Source organism: Gopherus flavomarginatus, chromosome 3 (genome assembly GCF_025201925.1).
Source record: "Gopherus flavomarginatus isolate rGopFla2 chromosome 3, rGopFla2.mat.asm, whole genome shotgun sequence".
NCBI lineage: Eukaryota > Metazoa > Chordata > Testudines > Testudinidae > Gopherus > Gopherus flavomarginatus.
This window is the reverse complement of record NC_066619.1, coordinates 240929730-240947394: the sequence shown is the minus strand read 5'-3', so window position 1 is coordinate 240947394 and position 17665 is coordinate 240929730. Positions and strand designations below refer to the sequence as shown.

The following is a 17665-nucleotide window of genomic DNA, read 5'->3' as shown; positions in this document are numbered from 1 at the left end:
ATGGCAGCCATTTTAGAATAAGGCAGTTTTTTCTGGATTTCTCTGAAGAGAATTTTTCTTCACTTCGTTGCTGAAGAACACACAGGAAATTATGAAGAACAGCAGCAAAAAAATAATAATCTTAAAAAAAATCTTTAAATGTGGTCTATGCATAAGATTTCAGGGAGTTTTAACTATATAGGAAGTTTGAAGAGCCTCTTATTCTTTACTGAGATCATCTGGGAAAAAATAGGTCTGATACTGAAAGTCAGATTTCCTAAAATCATTAAATATGGCAATTTTAACTCATTAATGAATTAACAGATTTATTTATAAATTCTCTTTAAAAATTGTCATGTGAACAGAGACTAAGTGTTGTACATTTTGGGGAGAATGCTCTGTATTCCTTATGCATATGAAATCTCAACTCAACTTTAATTACAGAGCCACAGCTAGTGCCTCCAGAATTTCTGATTATTTGAATTTAACTAATCAATAACTGGCAATGGATGCCCAGCACTGATACAGCTCATTAGCTGCAGCTAATGGCTGAAATTTACAGATAAGAGCTATGGAAAGGAATGCAAAAGCACAGGCATTTCTTCAAGGTAATTGTATTGGTCAATGTAATAGGGGCATTGGCCCCAGAATACATGTGTATCCCAGTGTGCCTGTTCCAAGGCTGGCCTTATGCTCACCTGAACCTCATTTAGTTACCTTCCAGTCGATGGACATAAGAGTTCAAGTGGAGATCATGTGACTAGATTACAAATTATAAATTCAACCTGGAGATTAGGTAATAGTAAGAGTTCAGAGAGCCTGCTGGAGAGAGGACAAGTTTGTGATAATTCTGCAGAGCTCCCAAGCAGAGGGCCTGAGGACTGAGACCTGAAAGACAATAGGAGCCTGCTAGGAGGAGAAGCCTCACCTAAGACACCTGTAGGAAAGTAGGCCAAGAGGGGAAGAACCCTCCGCTGGGAAGGGCTTATATAAAGATTCTGAAGCATCAGAGGGAGGGCTACACAGACACCGAAGAACTGAAAGACTATTGAGCCCAGAGACGAGGCTGGAAAGAACTACTGGAACCATGGAAAAAGGTTGGAAGTCCTGCTGTGAGTTAAATGTTCTGTTAATAAACCAATATCCAGAAGGGAAGAGTTAATGGAAGATCATCCGCTGAGGAGAGTTTGACTGACAACGTAAACTAAGGCAAACAGCAGGTCCTGATGCCTGATAGGATACGCCCTGCTACTATCATTCACTTGCATAACAAATCAAAATATGCCAAATCTTTTCAATAAAAATAAAATATTAAAATATAAAAGTTTTAAAAATGATAGTTCAGCAAGCCTGCAAGAGATTTGTCTTAGTCTTGGTCTTCCAGAGCACAACTCTTGGGGTAGCATGTAGCCTAAGTCAGTCAGTGGTGAAAACTTTACATATAGTTTAGGAATGACATTAATGGGTTCCCAAAAGGAAGTTTTCAATCCTTTGCTGCAAGACTGTAAAAAAGACAGCTGTGACGGATGGTACAGAATGTCCGAAGACAGGGAAATGTAACAAGACAAAGGAAACAAAACAAATACCATGGTTGTGCTGAAACACATTTTTATATGTTGTCACTGTATTTTACTTTGCAGACCTTGTGTGCAGGAATGAGGTTAATGAGAATGGAGTCCAGGAGCTCTTGAGTTACTCCATCACCCTCCATGATGATAGAACTCATCAAATCCAGCATGTGCATTTGTACCTTCTGGTTGTGACTATTGCTAAAAAGATAAAAAAGGTGATTAAAATTAAACTTCCAGACACCCAAGTGGCCAAGAAAATTCATGTGCTAGCAGATTTTAAAGAATAAATGGATGAACAACTAAGATAGTTCACCTTTCACTGACCCATACTTTCCACATTTATGAATTCTGAATATATTACTTAAATTGGTCTGCCTCAGTCATATAAGTCTCAGAACACATACAAATTAAAGATAATTGAATCTGAGCAGGATATAATTATTTCTAGTGTCACTAAGTAATTTAGGCTTTTCAGACAGAGCACATGTATAATGAAATATTATAGATACTGTTCTACTATTTGCTGCTCACAAAATGTCCTTTTTGAAAACTAGTTCTATTATAAATCTATGTATTTATTTACATACTGAATGAAGAACTCATTCTACAGAGACAAAGTTTCAAAAACCAAGGATATTTTGATAATATATATTAAAATAATTCAACTTACTTGATGACTGAAAAAAGAGTCCTAAAAAGCTGAATAAAAATTTCATTGCAATCTTCCAACTCAAAGCAGATGTTGTAAGATTTAACCCAAGCTAAATTCTATAAAAACAAACATAATAATAAAACACTCACAATAATAAAATTACAATCTAAGTAACATATGTCTAAATTTTGCTAACTAAAATATAAAAGAAAAGTCACACTACACAACTTAGACTGCAAGCTCTTTGGGACGGGGACTGTCTCTATGTTTGTATTAGAGCCTAGCACAATGGGGCCCTATAATACAAATAAAAATAATAAATCATGATGAAAACTAATTAAGGACTGACCCGATTTCATATGTGCAAAAGCAGATTGATACAGCTTGTAAAGTCAGCTAGTATAGCCATGCTTGTAGGCTATCCATCTATGCTATCTTCTCTCTCAAGGCATGAAGCATTTTTTCATTTAAAGCTTTACAAAATGGTTTCTGCACACAGTCATGGCCTGATTGTATGTACAAGACATAACCATTTTAAAGACATTTTTGTCTTGCAAATAGATTTGTAAATCAGCTTAGCCAACATTTATATTCATTTCCCAATGACCAGCATAAACATATTTGCAGTTCAACCTGTGTTTGAAATAATTTCATAACATGGGAAAAACTGTTGTGCGAATGAAGCCTCGCAAATAACACACCTGAAAGAATCAAACCCTTGCTAATTTTTTATGTAAGCTCCTACGGACATGGCTAATCATGACTAAAAGTCAAAATTTAAAACAAGTACATCTCTACCCCGATATAACGCTGTCCTCAGGAGCCAAAATATCTTACTGTATTATAGGTGAAACCGCATTATATCAAACTTGCTTTGATCCTCCGGAGTGCACAGCCCCGCCCTGCCGGAGAGCTGCTTTACCATGTTATATCTGAATTCATGTTATATCGGGGTAGAGGTGCAATATTATCCTGCTTCTCAAACTATGGGCAACACTGTGCTTAGCACATAGTTAATAAGTCAAACTGAGCCATAACACAGGAGAAGCAATAATTAAACTTTTACCTGATTCATGATGATATAATTTCTACAGCATGTCAAAGAATTCCTAAACAGGCTGTCACATACAGGTAAAGTCTGATTACACTTCATAGGGTTATGGGGCAGACATGGTCTATTAAAAGTCCAATAATTATATTACCTCTAATAAGTAAAAGTATCGGTTAAATTGGGGGCTCTTAGTGTCCTCCAAGCCTTTTAACTGTCTTGTAATAAACAAGAATATGTCCTGTAAAACAAAAAGGATAAAATAAAATGTAAAAACATACATAATAATCCTCTGACATAGCTATTATGAGTTCATTCAAATTAATTTCATTGAATGTACTTAATTAACGTCTCTTTAATAAACCTAAGTGTCAGTATATTAAAAAACTCTAATATAATAAAATGTGTGATGGATCCTTTGATTGTATGTTCAACTGCAAGAGAATTAGATGGGGAAAAGGGCTTCTTTTAAAAGGATATTTTACCTTAAGTTTATCATGGGATGTATATGGCGCTTCTGGAGCATAGATTCGGAATATATCAGCCAAGCAACATGCTACAAGGAGACGCACATCTTTGTTGGGATTCCTGAGGAAGAATTCAGATGCAAGATGCAAGGCTAAAGGGAGATACTGCTGTTTCTCATCTTCTGAGTCCTGGTCCATGTCCATGAAGGTTTTTACTACCATCTAAGAGTTAAAGAAAAGGGGAAAAAAGACTTAATCCACTTTCTACTTTCATTCATAATTGTTAAATAATGCTTTCTAAAAGGAAGCAATACTATCCACAGTTATTTTACTGCCTAATTATTAGCATTAACATAACTTCCTGGTTAGGACATGTTGCAGAACAGACATATGACTTTTAAAGATATTTTGAACTTGATACTGTTAAGTTAACTCTTAAAAAGTCCTCACAAATACGGCCAAAAGCACAGAATAAACCTCAGGCTCAGCAAAAAATTTGTAGCCCAGGCAGAGGAGAGGCGTGCCTATGGTAGCTCTAAGCCACTTTTTCACTCTCCCAGTCCTGCTCCAGTGTAATTTAGGCAGCACTATTTTGCTGGGGTTGCCCTATAGGTTGAAGTGCTGTGGCTCCACCTCTGCCCACCCCCTATGCAAGGGTTAATGAAGAGGGCCCAAGACGGCAACCTTATGTTTGACTTCTGCAAAACCTACAGCAGAATCCTTCCCCAGCCAGATACGAGGTTTTTAAGGTTCCTTTACGCCACTCTGGCCCTTTTACTTAGTGTAAATGGGCCAGAGAGGGGATGAGGGTCTCAGCTTTGTGTCTGAGACTATTTACTCAACAGATCTGTAACTTGCATGTATTCAGAGTCATATCTGTTTACCTAAGTGACAAAAATAAATGTGCATTGCTTTTTATTCCTGTTAGCACAACTAGCAGAAACTGAGCTAGACACCATTCACTCTTGTGCATTGTAAACAAAATTTACTAAATTCCAATTTATTATGCCGGTGCAATCCTACTGAATGCAATGGAGTTGTACAGTTTTAAGTAAAGGCATAGTTTGGAGACAAAGATGTTGCAAAAGATGTAACCTTTGAGGAAGGGTGGTCCAGTGGCTATGACATTAGTCTAAGATACAGGTTCATTGCCACTCTGCCACAGATGTCCAGTGTGACCTTGGGCAAGTTAGTTACTCTGTGCTTAAATTCACTATCTTTAAAATGGGGATAACAGTTTTTCTCCACTTCACAGTGGTATTGTGAGGATAAACATATGAGAGTGTGAAGCACTCGGATACCACAGTAATAAAGGGCATATAACCCAGAAATAAAAATAGAAAGAAAGAACCATAGATCCTGAGGATATAATTTAGGCTACAGGACCTTTATTACTGGTAATGCACAAGAAGGAAAGAACCCCGCTTGACTTTCAAAGCCCAGACTGAGTTTACAAAGCTGACAATTAGAAATACATTTTTGTATTTAACTATATATAATTCTTTTGAAACTATGCCATTTTGAATGATAATGAAGTGGCTACTCAGTTATTAAATGTGCCACTGCTTAAAAAGGTGATATGAAAGTATTGCTGTTTCTTTTTCCTGAAACTGTGGAACCCAGCTTTAAGTGTAGCAGATAAAACAAATTTAAAAAAAATAAATCAGTTTGTCTACCAAGCCTCTCAGTATTATAATGATTCAGCCTCCTCTAATCTTCACAGAACTGCTAGCTAACTTCCCCATCAGCCAGCCCCTACTGCAGGGACTTTTGAAAGTTGTCAAATGCAAAAGGGAACCTAAAATTAGTCAAAAAGAGCTCTATGGTTGACCTCCATGAGAGCCCAAATTCTATTCATCACCTCCAGTTGATGAAAGCTTGTCTCTTGGCCTGTTTCCATAAATATACTCTGTAACTACCTTCAGAACCATCATTAAGACAAGCAAAACTCTCAACAAAAAAAACCTCCTCACATCCTATACTGACAACAGTCACTCTGGCATAGCATCACAAATCACTTGTCCTTCCCAGAAGCTGGAATAAAATTTTATTTATATAGATAACACAAAAGTAGCAGCAAGATCTAGTAAGTTAAAGTACAAGATTAAGTGTTTCTGGTCCTGCCTCTGCCACAAATCTGTTGTGATATCTTGGACAAATTACAAACGGTGGTTGTCTTCACTTTTCCCTGACCCCATCATTTTTAAAGAGGTAAAAATATGGGTCAATACTAACACAACATAGGGGCAAAGTTCTGGGGGGCGGGGGTTTGATAAAGCGGTAGGGAGTAATTTGACCTGCTTTCCCTGACAGATACAAGCCCTGGCTCTGCTATATCTGACAAGCTCCTATTTACTTTCCTCCCATGCCTTTCTTCAAGGCCTGTCTACACAGTAGTATAAAATGTGTATTTTTAAAATATGTTAGCCAATAGGTATTAACTACCTTGTTTTAAGACCCTAGGATAGAAGGATAAGTTGGATCCTCCTTATCCCCTACCTCCAACTTTTTGTGAAGAGTCCTTGGACTCTATCCTGGGTCCCCCTTCTCTTCTCACTCTACACCTTATCTTTGGATAATCTCATCAACAAACAAAAATTCAGCTAATTTATATATGCTGAAGACTCTCAGATCTCTCTTTATTCCAGACACGTCTCCTCCTGTCCACACTAAAGTTTGAGCCTGTATCTCTCCCATCCTCATGGATATCCTGCTGTCACTTCAAGCTCAACTTGGCTAAAATAGTGCTCTTAATCTTCCCTCCACATATCCCATACCTGCCACTTCCTATCTGTGGGCAGCACTGCCATCCTGCCTGTTTGTCAGACCATAACCTGGGCATGGCCTTTGACTTGGACCTCTTATGGATCTTTATATTCAGGCTACGTCTAAATCTTGTAGTGTCTCTGCATAACCTCTCTAAGATATGGACTTTCCTAGCCATTTACATAGTTAAAACTCTTGTCCAGTCTCCTCATCTTGTAGTCACTGACTACAACATTCTTTTTTTCACCCTGGACAAACAATTTCATTTGTTCTATCCATTTAGAAGGCTGCTGCAAAGACTATTTTCTTAACCCATCACCTTGGGCAGGTCACCCTTCCTTCTCTTTGCATGCCATCAGTGACTCCCCTTTTTCTACTACATTGAAGATAAGCTACTTGTCTTTACTTTCAACCCACCATTTCTCACTCAGTATCAAGAAGTCAATCCCCACCTCTGATCAGCCCATGAGACCAGCCTCCATTCCCACCTAGTAATTTTTCTAACAACTGCCTTCATGCTTTATCCAACATATTCCTTCAAATCCCTCCTTAAAACTCACCCTTTCCATGATGCCTATAATAAACACTGACAATGGCTAGGCCATTGGTATGCAGAGACCACTGCCAGCCATGCTGACCAAAACATTTTCCTTGTTGCCTTTTACTCCCCAATCTCTCTGCATCCATCTATTGTCTCTGGTCCTATACTTAGATTGCAATCTCTTTGAGACAGAAACCATCTTTTTGTTGTGTGTGTGTAAAGTGCGTAGCAAAACGAGGTCTTTGTCTATGAATAATGCTGTTAGGCTCTACTGTAATACAAACATATAAACGAGTACTTAATAATATGAGAAAACCCTCTATATTAATTCCAGATCAGAACATCACATACAAAGATAAACAGAATTATCATTAAGAAAGATTTATTTAAATCTAACTATATTCTATTTGATATAATCCAATAAATTAGTCCCATTTCTTTTACACAGATTTTAAATTTCAGTAATGCAAAAAACTACCTGGGGGGGGGAGGGAGAAGGGTGCACTCTATTGCGAAACACCCATTGTGGTTGATGGAGATATTGCATAAAATTATCTGTTTACTCCCTCTTGTTAATCTGTATGGCAGTTCCACTATTACAAATAGAACAATGGTTTTCTAACCATGTGACACAGAAGAAAAATTAGTTTTTAATTGCATTAAGATATTAAATACAACATAAGTTTAGCGACATATGTGTCATTTCTAATGAACAGAAGAAAGTCAAGAACCTATACAAATTTCATAAATTTTGAAAATTTACAGGACTGGGGCCCTGATATTGAATGTGGTCTTTGGGTACTACATGAACAGCTTGGTTGGATCTTTACATACATCAGTGAATACTTTGTAAAATCAGATATTCCACACAGATTATGATGATACAACTATCCACAATATCTGGGATCAGAATTAGACCACAAAACTATCAGACTCTCCAACAGTTCCTTACACAATATTTGTCTTACAGAGACACCAAAAATATTCCTTCACATTTAAGACTTGGATCCTGGAAATACTTAATACACCTCTGCCCTGATATAATGCGACCCGATATAACATGAATTCTGATATAATACAGTAAAGCAGCGCTCGAGGGGTGAGGGGAACTGTGCACTCCGGTGGATCAAAGCAAGTTCGATACTATACAGTTTCACCTATAATGCGGTAAGATTTTTTGGCTCCCAAGGACAGCGTTATATTGGGGTAGAGGTGTAGTGGAAATACTGAACTTTATGTATGAGAGTAATCTCACTGAAATTGATAGTTAACCACGTGTAATACTGTCTGCAGACTTATTTCATACTGTATTCACAGTACAAAATCTCTGCAAGTCTAAAAACTAGTATAAAATAATAATTTACATGCACAGTCACAGTGACCAGGAGAATCAAGTCTGCCTCAAAAGCAGGGCTTTGGAGCGGAGCCCAGAGCTGGAGCACGGAGCTCTGGAGCAGTGGAGCTGCAGGTTTTTGCCTGGAGCTGGAGTGGAGCCGGAGCTCAGCTCCAAAGCCCTGCTCGAAAGCTTGATTAAATCATAAGAAGAATCTTTAACAATGGATTTCCTATCTGAAAATTAACTGCTGACAATGGATATAATATGAACTTTCGGTATGAAAGGAATCAGACTAACCTAGAATAATTATTTCATTTTAACAATAGAAAGGGAAACATTTTAAAAATCTAAATAATTTAGTTTCCAAAAAGGTTTTTTAAAATTATTTTTCACACTAAAATATTTAGTGATTAATCGTGTTAATTATTGACACATATCAATCTAATAATGAAGTTTGACAAAGTAACAAAAGCCAAGAAATTCCAAACAAACACAAACACAACCACAACCACAACCACAACCACAACCACAACCACAACCACTTGTGGGGGGGGAGGGATAGCTCAGTGGTTTGAGCATTGGCCTTCTAAAGCCAAGGTTGTGAGTTCAATTCTTGAGGGGGCCACTTAGGGATCTGGGGCAAAATTAGTACTTGGTCCTGCTAGTGAAGGCAGGGGGCTGGACTCGATGACCCTTCGGGGTCCCTTCCAGTTCTAGGAGATATACCTATCTCCATTATATTAAAAAAAAAAAATTTCCAAGCAATCAGCTATGCTTTTTCAGGGGCTGGGGCGGAATCCGTGCTGCACACTTGAGGTCAGGTACTCAAGGGGTACCTCAGATACAGCCCCCACTCATCAAAAGGAGCTGCCCTAAAACACAAGTGCATAGGGAGATTGTTTTGAAAACTGGTATGCGCAAGCTATTCTCCAAGATAAATCTTTGCTTAGGAATGGGTTCACTGTCTTACCAGAGGCCTACTAGCCAGAAGTTGACATGAAAGATGACAGAGCAATTAGCACCTCTGAAGGGCAAAAGCAATAAACTGGTGAGAAGCTAACCTACCCTCATCAAGTTTCCTTGCTGTTAAAACAAAAGGTAGCCTTCCCTTTCTGATACTGTTAGCTACCAAATCAGAAGACTACTTTCCTGCCTGTGTCAACTGTAAGACAGAGAGCGCTCTAGTCAGGGTATGTCCACGCTATGAAATTAGGTCGCTTTAATACAGTCGATTGTGTGCGTCCCCACTACGCGCATTAAGTTGGCCTTGTGCATCCACAGTACTGAAGCTAGCATCGACTTTCAGAGCCTTGCACTGTCATAGCTATCCCACAGTTCCTGCAGTCGCCAACACCCACTGGAATTCTGGGCTGAGCTCCCAGTGCCTGATGCGGCAAAAACACTGTCGCGGGTGGTTCTGGGTACATGTCATCAGGCCCCCTCCCTGTCTCCCTCCATGAAAGCAACAGAAAAAAAATGTTCGTCTTTTTTCCTGGGTTACCCGTGCAGACGACATATCGCGGCAAGCATGGAGCCCACCCAGCTCACTGTCACTGTATGTCTCCTGGGTGCTGTTGGCAGACGCGGTACTGCAGTGTTACACAGCAGCGCTACACAGCAGCATCCCCTTGCCTTTCCTTGCGGATGGCAGATGGTACAATATGACTGCTAGTCGTCATCGTCGTCCCGTGGGTGCTCCTGGCCGACCTTGGTTAGGTTGGTCAGGGACGCCTGAGCAGACATGGGTGCTCCTGGCCAGCCTCGGTGAGGTCAATCGGGGGCGGCTGGACAAAAATGGTAATGAGTCCAGGTCATTCTTTTCTTTGAGTTTCATCTAAAGGACATTCAGTCCTGCCTGGAATATCACGCCAGCTGAAGGCTTCTGCCTCAGGCTGCTCTCCCAGTTGGCAGCACCGCCTGGTCGCAACTACCCTAGCCTACCCCTTGCTCCCATGGCTCATGAAGCCTGGACCGTAGTAAGGAGCAGTTCAACTATAGGCTGAGCAAGTGCATAACAGTGACAGAATGTGCCTTTGGACATTTAAAAGCTCACTGGCACAGTTTACTGACTCGGCTAGATCTTAGCGAAATCAATATTCCCATCGTTATTACTGCCTGCTGTGTGCTCCACAATATCTGTGAGAGTAAGGGGGAAGATATTTATGGCAGGGTGGGAGGTTGAGGAAAATCGCCTGGCCGCTGATTACGCGCAGCCAGACAGTAGGGTGGTTAGAAGAGCACAGCAAGGCATGCTCTGCATCAGAGAAGCTTTGAAAATCAGTTTCATGACTGATCAGGTTATGGTGTGAAAGTTCTGTTTCTTTCTCCTTGATGAAAACCTGCCCCCTTGGTTCACTCTACTTCCCTGTAAGCCAACCGCCCTCCCTTGCTTCTCCACTTTGATCTCCACTTGCAGAGGCAATAAAGTCATTGTTGTTTCAAATTCATGCATTCTTTATTAATTCGTCACACAAATGGGGGAAAAACTGCCAAGGTAGCCCGGGAGGGGTGGAGGAAGAGGGAAGCACAGGGGTGGGGTAGTTGTAGAGGCACCCCCTAGAATGGCATGCAGCTCATCATAGAAGCGGCATGTCTGGGGCTCTGATCTGGAGCAGCCGTTTGCCTCTCTGGTTCTTTGGTAGGCTTCACATGGCACTGGTGTGGGGTCCCTGTTATAACCTCTGTCCTTCATGCCCTTGGAGATTTTTTTAAAATATCCTGGCATTTCATCTTTTGGAATGGAGTTTGGACAGCACAGATTTGTCTCCCTATACAGCGATCAGTACCTCCCGTTCAGTCAATGCTGGAGCTCTTTTGCGATTCTGGGACTCCACAGTCACCTGTGCTGATGAGCTCTGCATGGTCATCTGTGCTAATCAGCTCACTACGCTGGCCAAACAGGAAATGAAATTCAAAAGTTCCTGGGCCTCTTCCTGTCTATGTAACTTTCTCTGGTTCCGAGAAAACACAAAAGGTCCCTGTGTTATCCCCTAAATACACAGAGAAAGGATTGAACAAGAAACTGCAGAATAAAGCTACAATAATTGATTGTAAGTTCTTGGAGCAGGCATAGCCTTTTTGTTCTGTGCTTGTGCAATACCTAGCATACCTGTTCCATGACTAGGGATCTTAGGCACTACTGTAATACAAATAATAATAGTAAACCTTCTGAGGAAACCACACCTGTCTGAACTACTGATCTACTTTGAGCTTTCAACAACACTATTCGTCTTACAAAGCAAACCATCTAATTGGCTATACTACTTTCCCTTTGGTCTAATCTACATAAACAGCTTTTCTTTGGAGACTTAACTGCTGAGTAGATCAGAACCAAACAAGTCTTAACATTAGTAATTTACACTGCTTTATTAGCTTCACTTTATTAAAAGCATATTATTAATTGAACTATTTGATTGTTTTACTTGCATTGACCTACTCTAATGAGAATCTCTCCTTTATCTAGAAACCTTGCTGTGATAAACACATTAGAGTACATGACTATTTCTTATGCTGAAACAGCATACAAGTGAATGAATGACTCAAGAATTATGGATGAGGACTTTTCTTGAGATGTTAATTCTTGATGTTTTAAACGTGCATTTAACTTTTTTAAAAGACAAGCAATTACAGACATACCTGAAATAACTGAAAATGGAATGTACAATCTTAATACTGTCATTACATTATGCACAATTAGAACTTCACACACCACACATACAGAGCATCTCAAATGGAATTCATACAAAGACTTCATTATAACAGAAAAAGCAGTGAAATAACAGAGAAATAACTAATCTCCAGGTTGAATTTTCATAAGAAACAAATCAGCAGAATTACTGTTATTTTTTCTACTGTAGATCTGCATGCACCCAAATGAGAACAAGTTAGAAGGATAAACTAATGAACATATGCTTTGACTCAAATTGTCTCATATCAGAACCTAAAACAAAATTAAGGAAATATTTGTCATCTAAAGTTTTGATGCACCTTCTCTACAAGGCCATCGCTGTGACAATTTTTTTTAACGTTAGACAGAGGTCTATGTTAAAAAATAGGAATTGGCAAGACATTTGAATCAGTGTCACAGTTAAGGAGCTACAAAGTCAGTTTATAAACTCAACCTAATCACAAGTTTGAATCTGACAGAGATTCTCAGTGATTAAACTGAAAATATTACATTCTAGACTTTCTGAAGATCACTGAATTTAAGGTGGTTTCTGAAACAGAACTGCATCCTTCCCAACTAAAGATATGGAATATTTTAAAGAGTGTACATTTAACAGAATTTTTTTTAATGTATCATATAGATTTGTTTTCTGAAAACACAAAAACAAACTACACGTTCTGGAATAAAAGCACACCATTTAATTACTGGTTTTATTATTTCTTTGTTGTAGTTGCCAGAATCTCATATCAAGGTTCTGGAACCATCATGCTAGGTATTGTACAAATGCGTAAAACAGATTATCAAGCCCAGAAACCTCAAAATCTAGGATTATTTGAAGATGCAAGAGGATAACCAAACAAGTGAGAGAGGGGCACAACAACAGGGACTGATATATTTGCATAAATTAGTCTTAGTGGGAACAGTAGTCACAGATGGACCCAATCTAATCAATACTAGATGACAACAATTCACAGGCACTGCAGCAGAGGAAGGTCATGAACACAACTATGGAGAAATGAGATTCCTGAAGTTCAGGGAAAGCATACTCAGCCCCAAAATTTCAGATAGTACGTAAGATTTTATTTTATTTTGACTAAGGCAATGTACATTGATAGTGTACTGTAATAAGGGTTTTAAAATTATTGAGAAAGGTTTTGTATGACCGTAACTCCTTCACTATTAAACACAAGTTTGATAATGCCATGTCTTTTTTCATAAAGCCAAAATGATAATTTAAAACCAACACTGTCTGTTTTGTTTCTAAGCAGGTATTACTGTACTATCCAAGCACCAAAGTTATTACTACAACAGGCAGTATAAACATGACATCTGCTTAGTACTCTATTTTATAGGACAGGAAGGAGAATTTTATCATCATCATCATCAACAAAATAGGAAAACTCTACCAAAAAGAGATGGTGGTTATATTTTGTTCTGAAGGCAACAAGATTTGAGGTTAAAGATACATACGTCAAAATCAGCTCTTGCCGAATGGAGTCCAGCATCAGTGGGCCAGCTGCAGAGAAGATTCTGACTCTTGTTCTCAAGTCTCATTCTGTCAAATGAAAGTTTCTTCTTTCTTGAGAATCACAGCAGTTGCAGGCAGACAGTCTTGATCATGTTAAGTGAGGTAGCTTTAGAGAGAGGCTAGACTCAAGCCCACTGAAGACTAAGACTATCAAGACCAAGATTTATATTTAAGTTTGAATTCAATGAGAGCCAGTACTGTGATGGGAGCACCCAGTTGTGCCCTCATTTTCCTGCCAGCTTAAATTTAGGTCTGTATCTCACTGTAGTGTAAAGAAAGTAAGGCCATGTCTACATCTAAAATTTTGCAGCGCTGGTTGTTACAGCTGTATTAGTACAGCTGTATAGGGCCAGCGCTGCAGAGTGGCCACACTTACAGCAACCAGCGCTGCAAGTGGTGTTAGATGTGGCCACACTGCAGCGCTGTTGGGCGGCTTCAAGGGGTTTCGGGGAACGCGAGAGCAAACCGGGAAAGGAGACCAGCTTCGCCGCGGTTTGCTCTCGCGTTCCGCGAACCACCCTGCAAACCGCAGGGAAGGAGACCTGCTTGCACGGGGGTTCGGGGAACGCGAGAGCAAACCGGGAAAGGAGACCAGCTTCGCCGCGGTTTGCTCTCGCGTTCCGCGAACCACCGTGCAAACCGCAGGGAAGGAGACCTGCTTGCTCGGGTTCGGGGAACGCGAGAGCAAACCGGGAAAGGAGACCAGCTTCGCCGCGGTTTGCTCTCGCGTTCCGCGAACCACCCTGCAAACCGCAGGGAAGGAGACCTGCTTGCTCGGGTTCGGGGAACGCGAGAGCAAACCGCGGCGAAGCTGGTCTCCTTCCCCGGTTTGCTCTCGCGTTCCCCGAACCGCCGAGCAAGCAGGTCTCCTTCCCTGCGGTTTGCAGGGTGGTTCGCGGAACGCGAGAGCAAACCGCGGCGAAGCTGGTCTCCTTCCCCGGTTTGCTCTCGCGTTCCCGGAACCACCCTGCAAACCGCAGGGAAGGAGACCTGCTTGCTCGGGGTTCGGGGAACGCGAGAGCAAGCCGGGGAAGGAGACCAGCTTGATTACCAGAGGCTTCCTCAGGTATGCTGGGATACCTGCTTATTCCACGGAGGTCAAGAAAAGCGCTGGTAAGTGTCTATACTTGATTACCAGCGCTGGATCACCAGCGCTGGATCCTCTACACCCGAGACAAAACGGGAGTACGGCCAGCGCTGCAAACAGGGAGTTGCAGCGCTGGTGGTGCCCTGCAGATGTGTACACCTCCTAAGTTGCAGCGCTGTAACTCCCTCACCAGCGCTGCAACTTTCTGATGTAGACAAGCCCTCAGATGTTGACCAATCACACACTAGCAGGAGACAGCACAGAACTGGATCAGACCTGAAGTCCCTCTGACAGCGGCCAGCATGAGATCATTTAGAGGCAAGTGCAAGAATTCTGCAATAAGCAGTTGTGGAATAAGAACACAAGAGTGGCCACTCCGGGTCCAACCAATGCTCCATTATGCTGTCCTCTCTAACAGTGGCCAGTGCCAGATGCTTCAGAGGGAAAGAAAAGAACATGGCAATTTTGAATGATCCAACCCATTGCCAAGTCCCAAGTTTCTGGCAATTGGAAGTTTAGGGAGACCCAGAACCAAACTCTCCCACCCCAATTAGGTCTCATCCTGCTTTCTAATAATTAGACATTGGCATAGTTCCAAAGCGTAAGGTTTAATATACGCTCCAAAATGTTTGTCGTCATTAGGTCAACTGTGGATATTCCAGATATCCATATGAATATTCAATCACTTTTTCAATTTTAAAGTTCTCAGCTCCAATAATTTCTTCTGGCAGCGAGTTCCACAATTTAAATTACTTGTGTGAAAATTTATCTTCTCTGCTTTAACTTTTCCACCTTTTAATTTCATTAACTTCCCCTTGTTCCTGTGTTATGATACAGTGAGAACAGAAGTTCCTGATCCACCTTCTCTATACCATCACTATTTTATATACTGTCATTACATCCCATCTTACTCATATCCTTTCTAAGCTAACCAATCCCTATTTTTTCAATCTCTCTCCATGTGAGTTTTTCCCATGTCCTTGCCTCCGAACCATTTCTACTTCTGTAATATCCTTTTTGAAGTGGGCCCCCAAGTACTATTACATAGTATTCAGATGAAGCCATACCATTTACTTATATACAGACAGTATAATATACACTATATTATTCACCATATCATTCCTTATGCAACCTAACTTTGTGTTTGTTTTATTGACCGTAGCTGCACTGAGCAGAGGCTCTCACTGAACTGCCTACAACGGTGCCTAGGTCCCTTCCTTGAGTTGATAGTTAATTTAGAACCTTGTAAAGTGTACAAGTTGTTTAAATTTTTCCTCCATTGTGTTAGTTTCAATAAATGCAAACTGACTTTAATTTGCCATTGTGTTGCCCATTCACCTAGCTTATTTGGATCTCTCTGGAGTTCCTCACAATCTTCACTGGCCCAGACTAAACTAAATAACTGTGTCATCTGCAAGTTTTGCTGCCTCACAATTCATCATCCTTTCCAGGTCATTAACAAATACATTAAACACCCCAGTGACCTCCATGAATTCAGCCATAGACGGGGAGCTTGGCAGGGGCCTCCCCCTCACCAGTAGCTCCCGGCCAGTGGGGGACCCAGGAGCTCTGGAACACCGAGGGCAGCAGGGCCACAGGAGTTCCAAGCCACCAGGAGCATCCCAGAGCTCTGAGTCAAGGGACCCTGGAGCTCCCAGCCCCTACATGCAGTGGTGGTCCCCAGAGCTCAGAGTAGCTCCTGCAGCTGCCCAACCTCTGCAGGCGGTGTGGGGACTCCACAGCTGGGCTCCCCATTTTGTCAGGGATATTTTTAGTAAAAAAGTCAGGGATAGATCAGGGGCGTCCGTGAATTTTTCTTTATTGCCCGTGATCTGTCTGTGACTTTTACCAAAAATATCCATGACAAAACCTTAGCCGTAACCACATATTTTTGAAATAATTTACACTGAATATAGTATGTGTGCGCCAAATAAACTAAGAAACTAAGAAATTTCAGTCATCACTTAACATCCTAAAAGATGGCAGTTTTCTTTGGTTTAGACACACAGGTATTCATGCATACGCAAATACTCATTAGGTACATGCAGCCACAGGAAAAACTGTATTCACAGTTAAACACACCAGTAAATGTACATACATACTTTTGAAAAAGTCTGGCCCATATGTCCAAATGTATGGAGAAAGACATTGAGAAAAATCTTGCAATGAAGCGTTTAGTTCATGTAGAAAAGTGCTTAATGAAAACGAAGATTTATTTAAAAGTCTTTTAAAGAACATCTTAATCTTGCCCTGCAATAGTAGCATCATTACTTAATGATTCATACCTACAACCAGCTCATTTTAGATCTGGTCACTCATTGCAGGCTGTTGTCAGATATTACACAATAGTGATGACAATATTAAGGCTTTGGGTTCCTTGACCATGGTGTTCTCAAGAGGCATATGCTAGAAAGAGATTGGGAGGAGGGGTGTCCATCTGATCAAGAGGAGGAAGAACCTCTTTGGATACCAACTCACCAACCTAGTGAGGAGGGCTTTAAATTAAGTTCAAAGGGAGCAGGTAATAAAGGCCTAAAGACAGATATAAAAAGAGGTGACCTTAACAGAGGGTTAAACGTTTGGGGCAGGGAGAGGGAATGGAAAATTGCAATAGGGTTATAGAAGCACCAACAGGGAAAAGGTTGGGTGATCTGTTCTCCACATTTTAGATATTTATTCCCCATACTCCTTGCATTCACATCCAAATAGGAAGAACTGGAATACATAAGCTAAATTATGACTTAACTGACATCAGTGAAACTTGGTGGGATAAATGCTATAACTGGAATATTGGTATACATAGTTATAGACTGTTCAGGAAGGAAACGGAAGGGAAAGAGGGAAGAGGTGTTGAATTATACATCAAGAATATGTACACCTGTTCCGAGGTTCAGAAGGAGATAAGACACACACCAGCTGAAAGTCTCTGGATGAAGATAAAAGGGGAGACAAACAGGGACAATGTCACTGTAGGGGTCTAATATAGACCACTAAATCAGGAGGAGGAAGTGGATGAGGCATTT

At 40.6% G+C, this 17665-nt stretch overlaps 1 protein-coding gene across 4 annotated transcripts in view; it reads right to left on the bottom strand.

Annotated features, from left to right (window-relative positions):
• The window catches only part of PDS5A (PDS5 cohesin associated factor A), a 173020-nt gene that overhangs the window by 97018 nt on the left and 58337 nt on the right, over nucleotides 1–17665 (bottom strand). For 3 of the 4 annotated variants that reach the window (XM_050947361.1, XM_050947358.1, XM_050947359.1), the window contains exons 3-6: nucleotides 3736–3939; nucleotides 3405–3491; nucleotides 2221–2318; nucleotides 1622–1748 (exon numbers count right to left, since the gene is read on the bottom strand). In XM_050947361.1, the coding sequence (XP_050803318.1) occupies nucleotides 1622–1748; nucleotides 2221–2318; nucleotides 3405–3491; nucleotides 3736–3939 (516 nt within the window). Of the gene's footprint in view, nucleotides 1–1621; nucleotides 1749–2220; nucleotides 2319–3404; nucleotides 3492–3735; nucleotides 3940–13497; nucleotides 13597–17665 lie in introns of those variants that run through there. The other variant, XM_050947360.1, reaches the window with a different exon arrangement.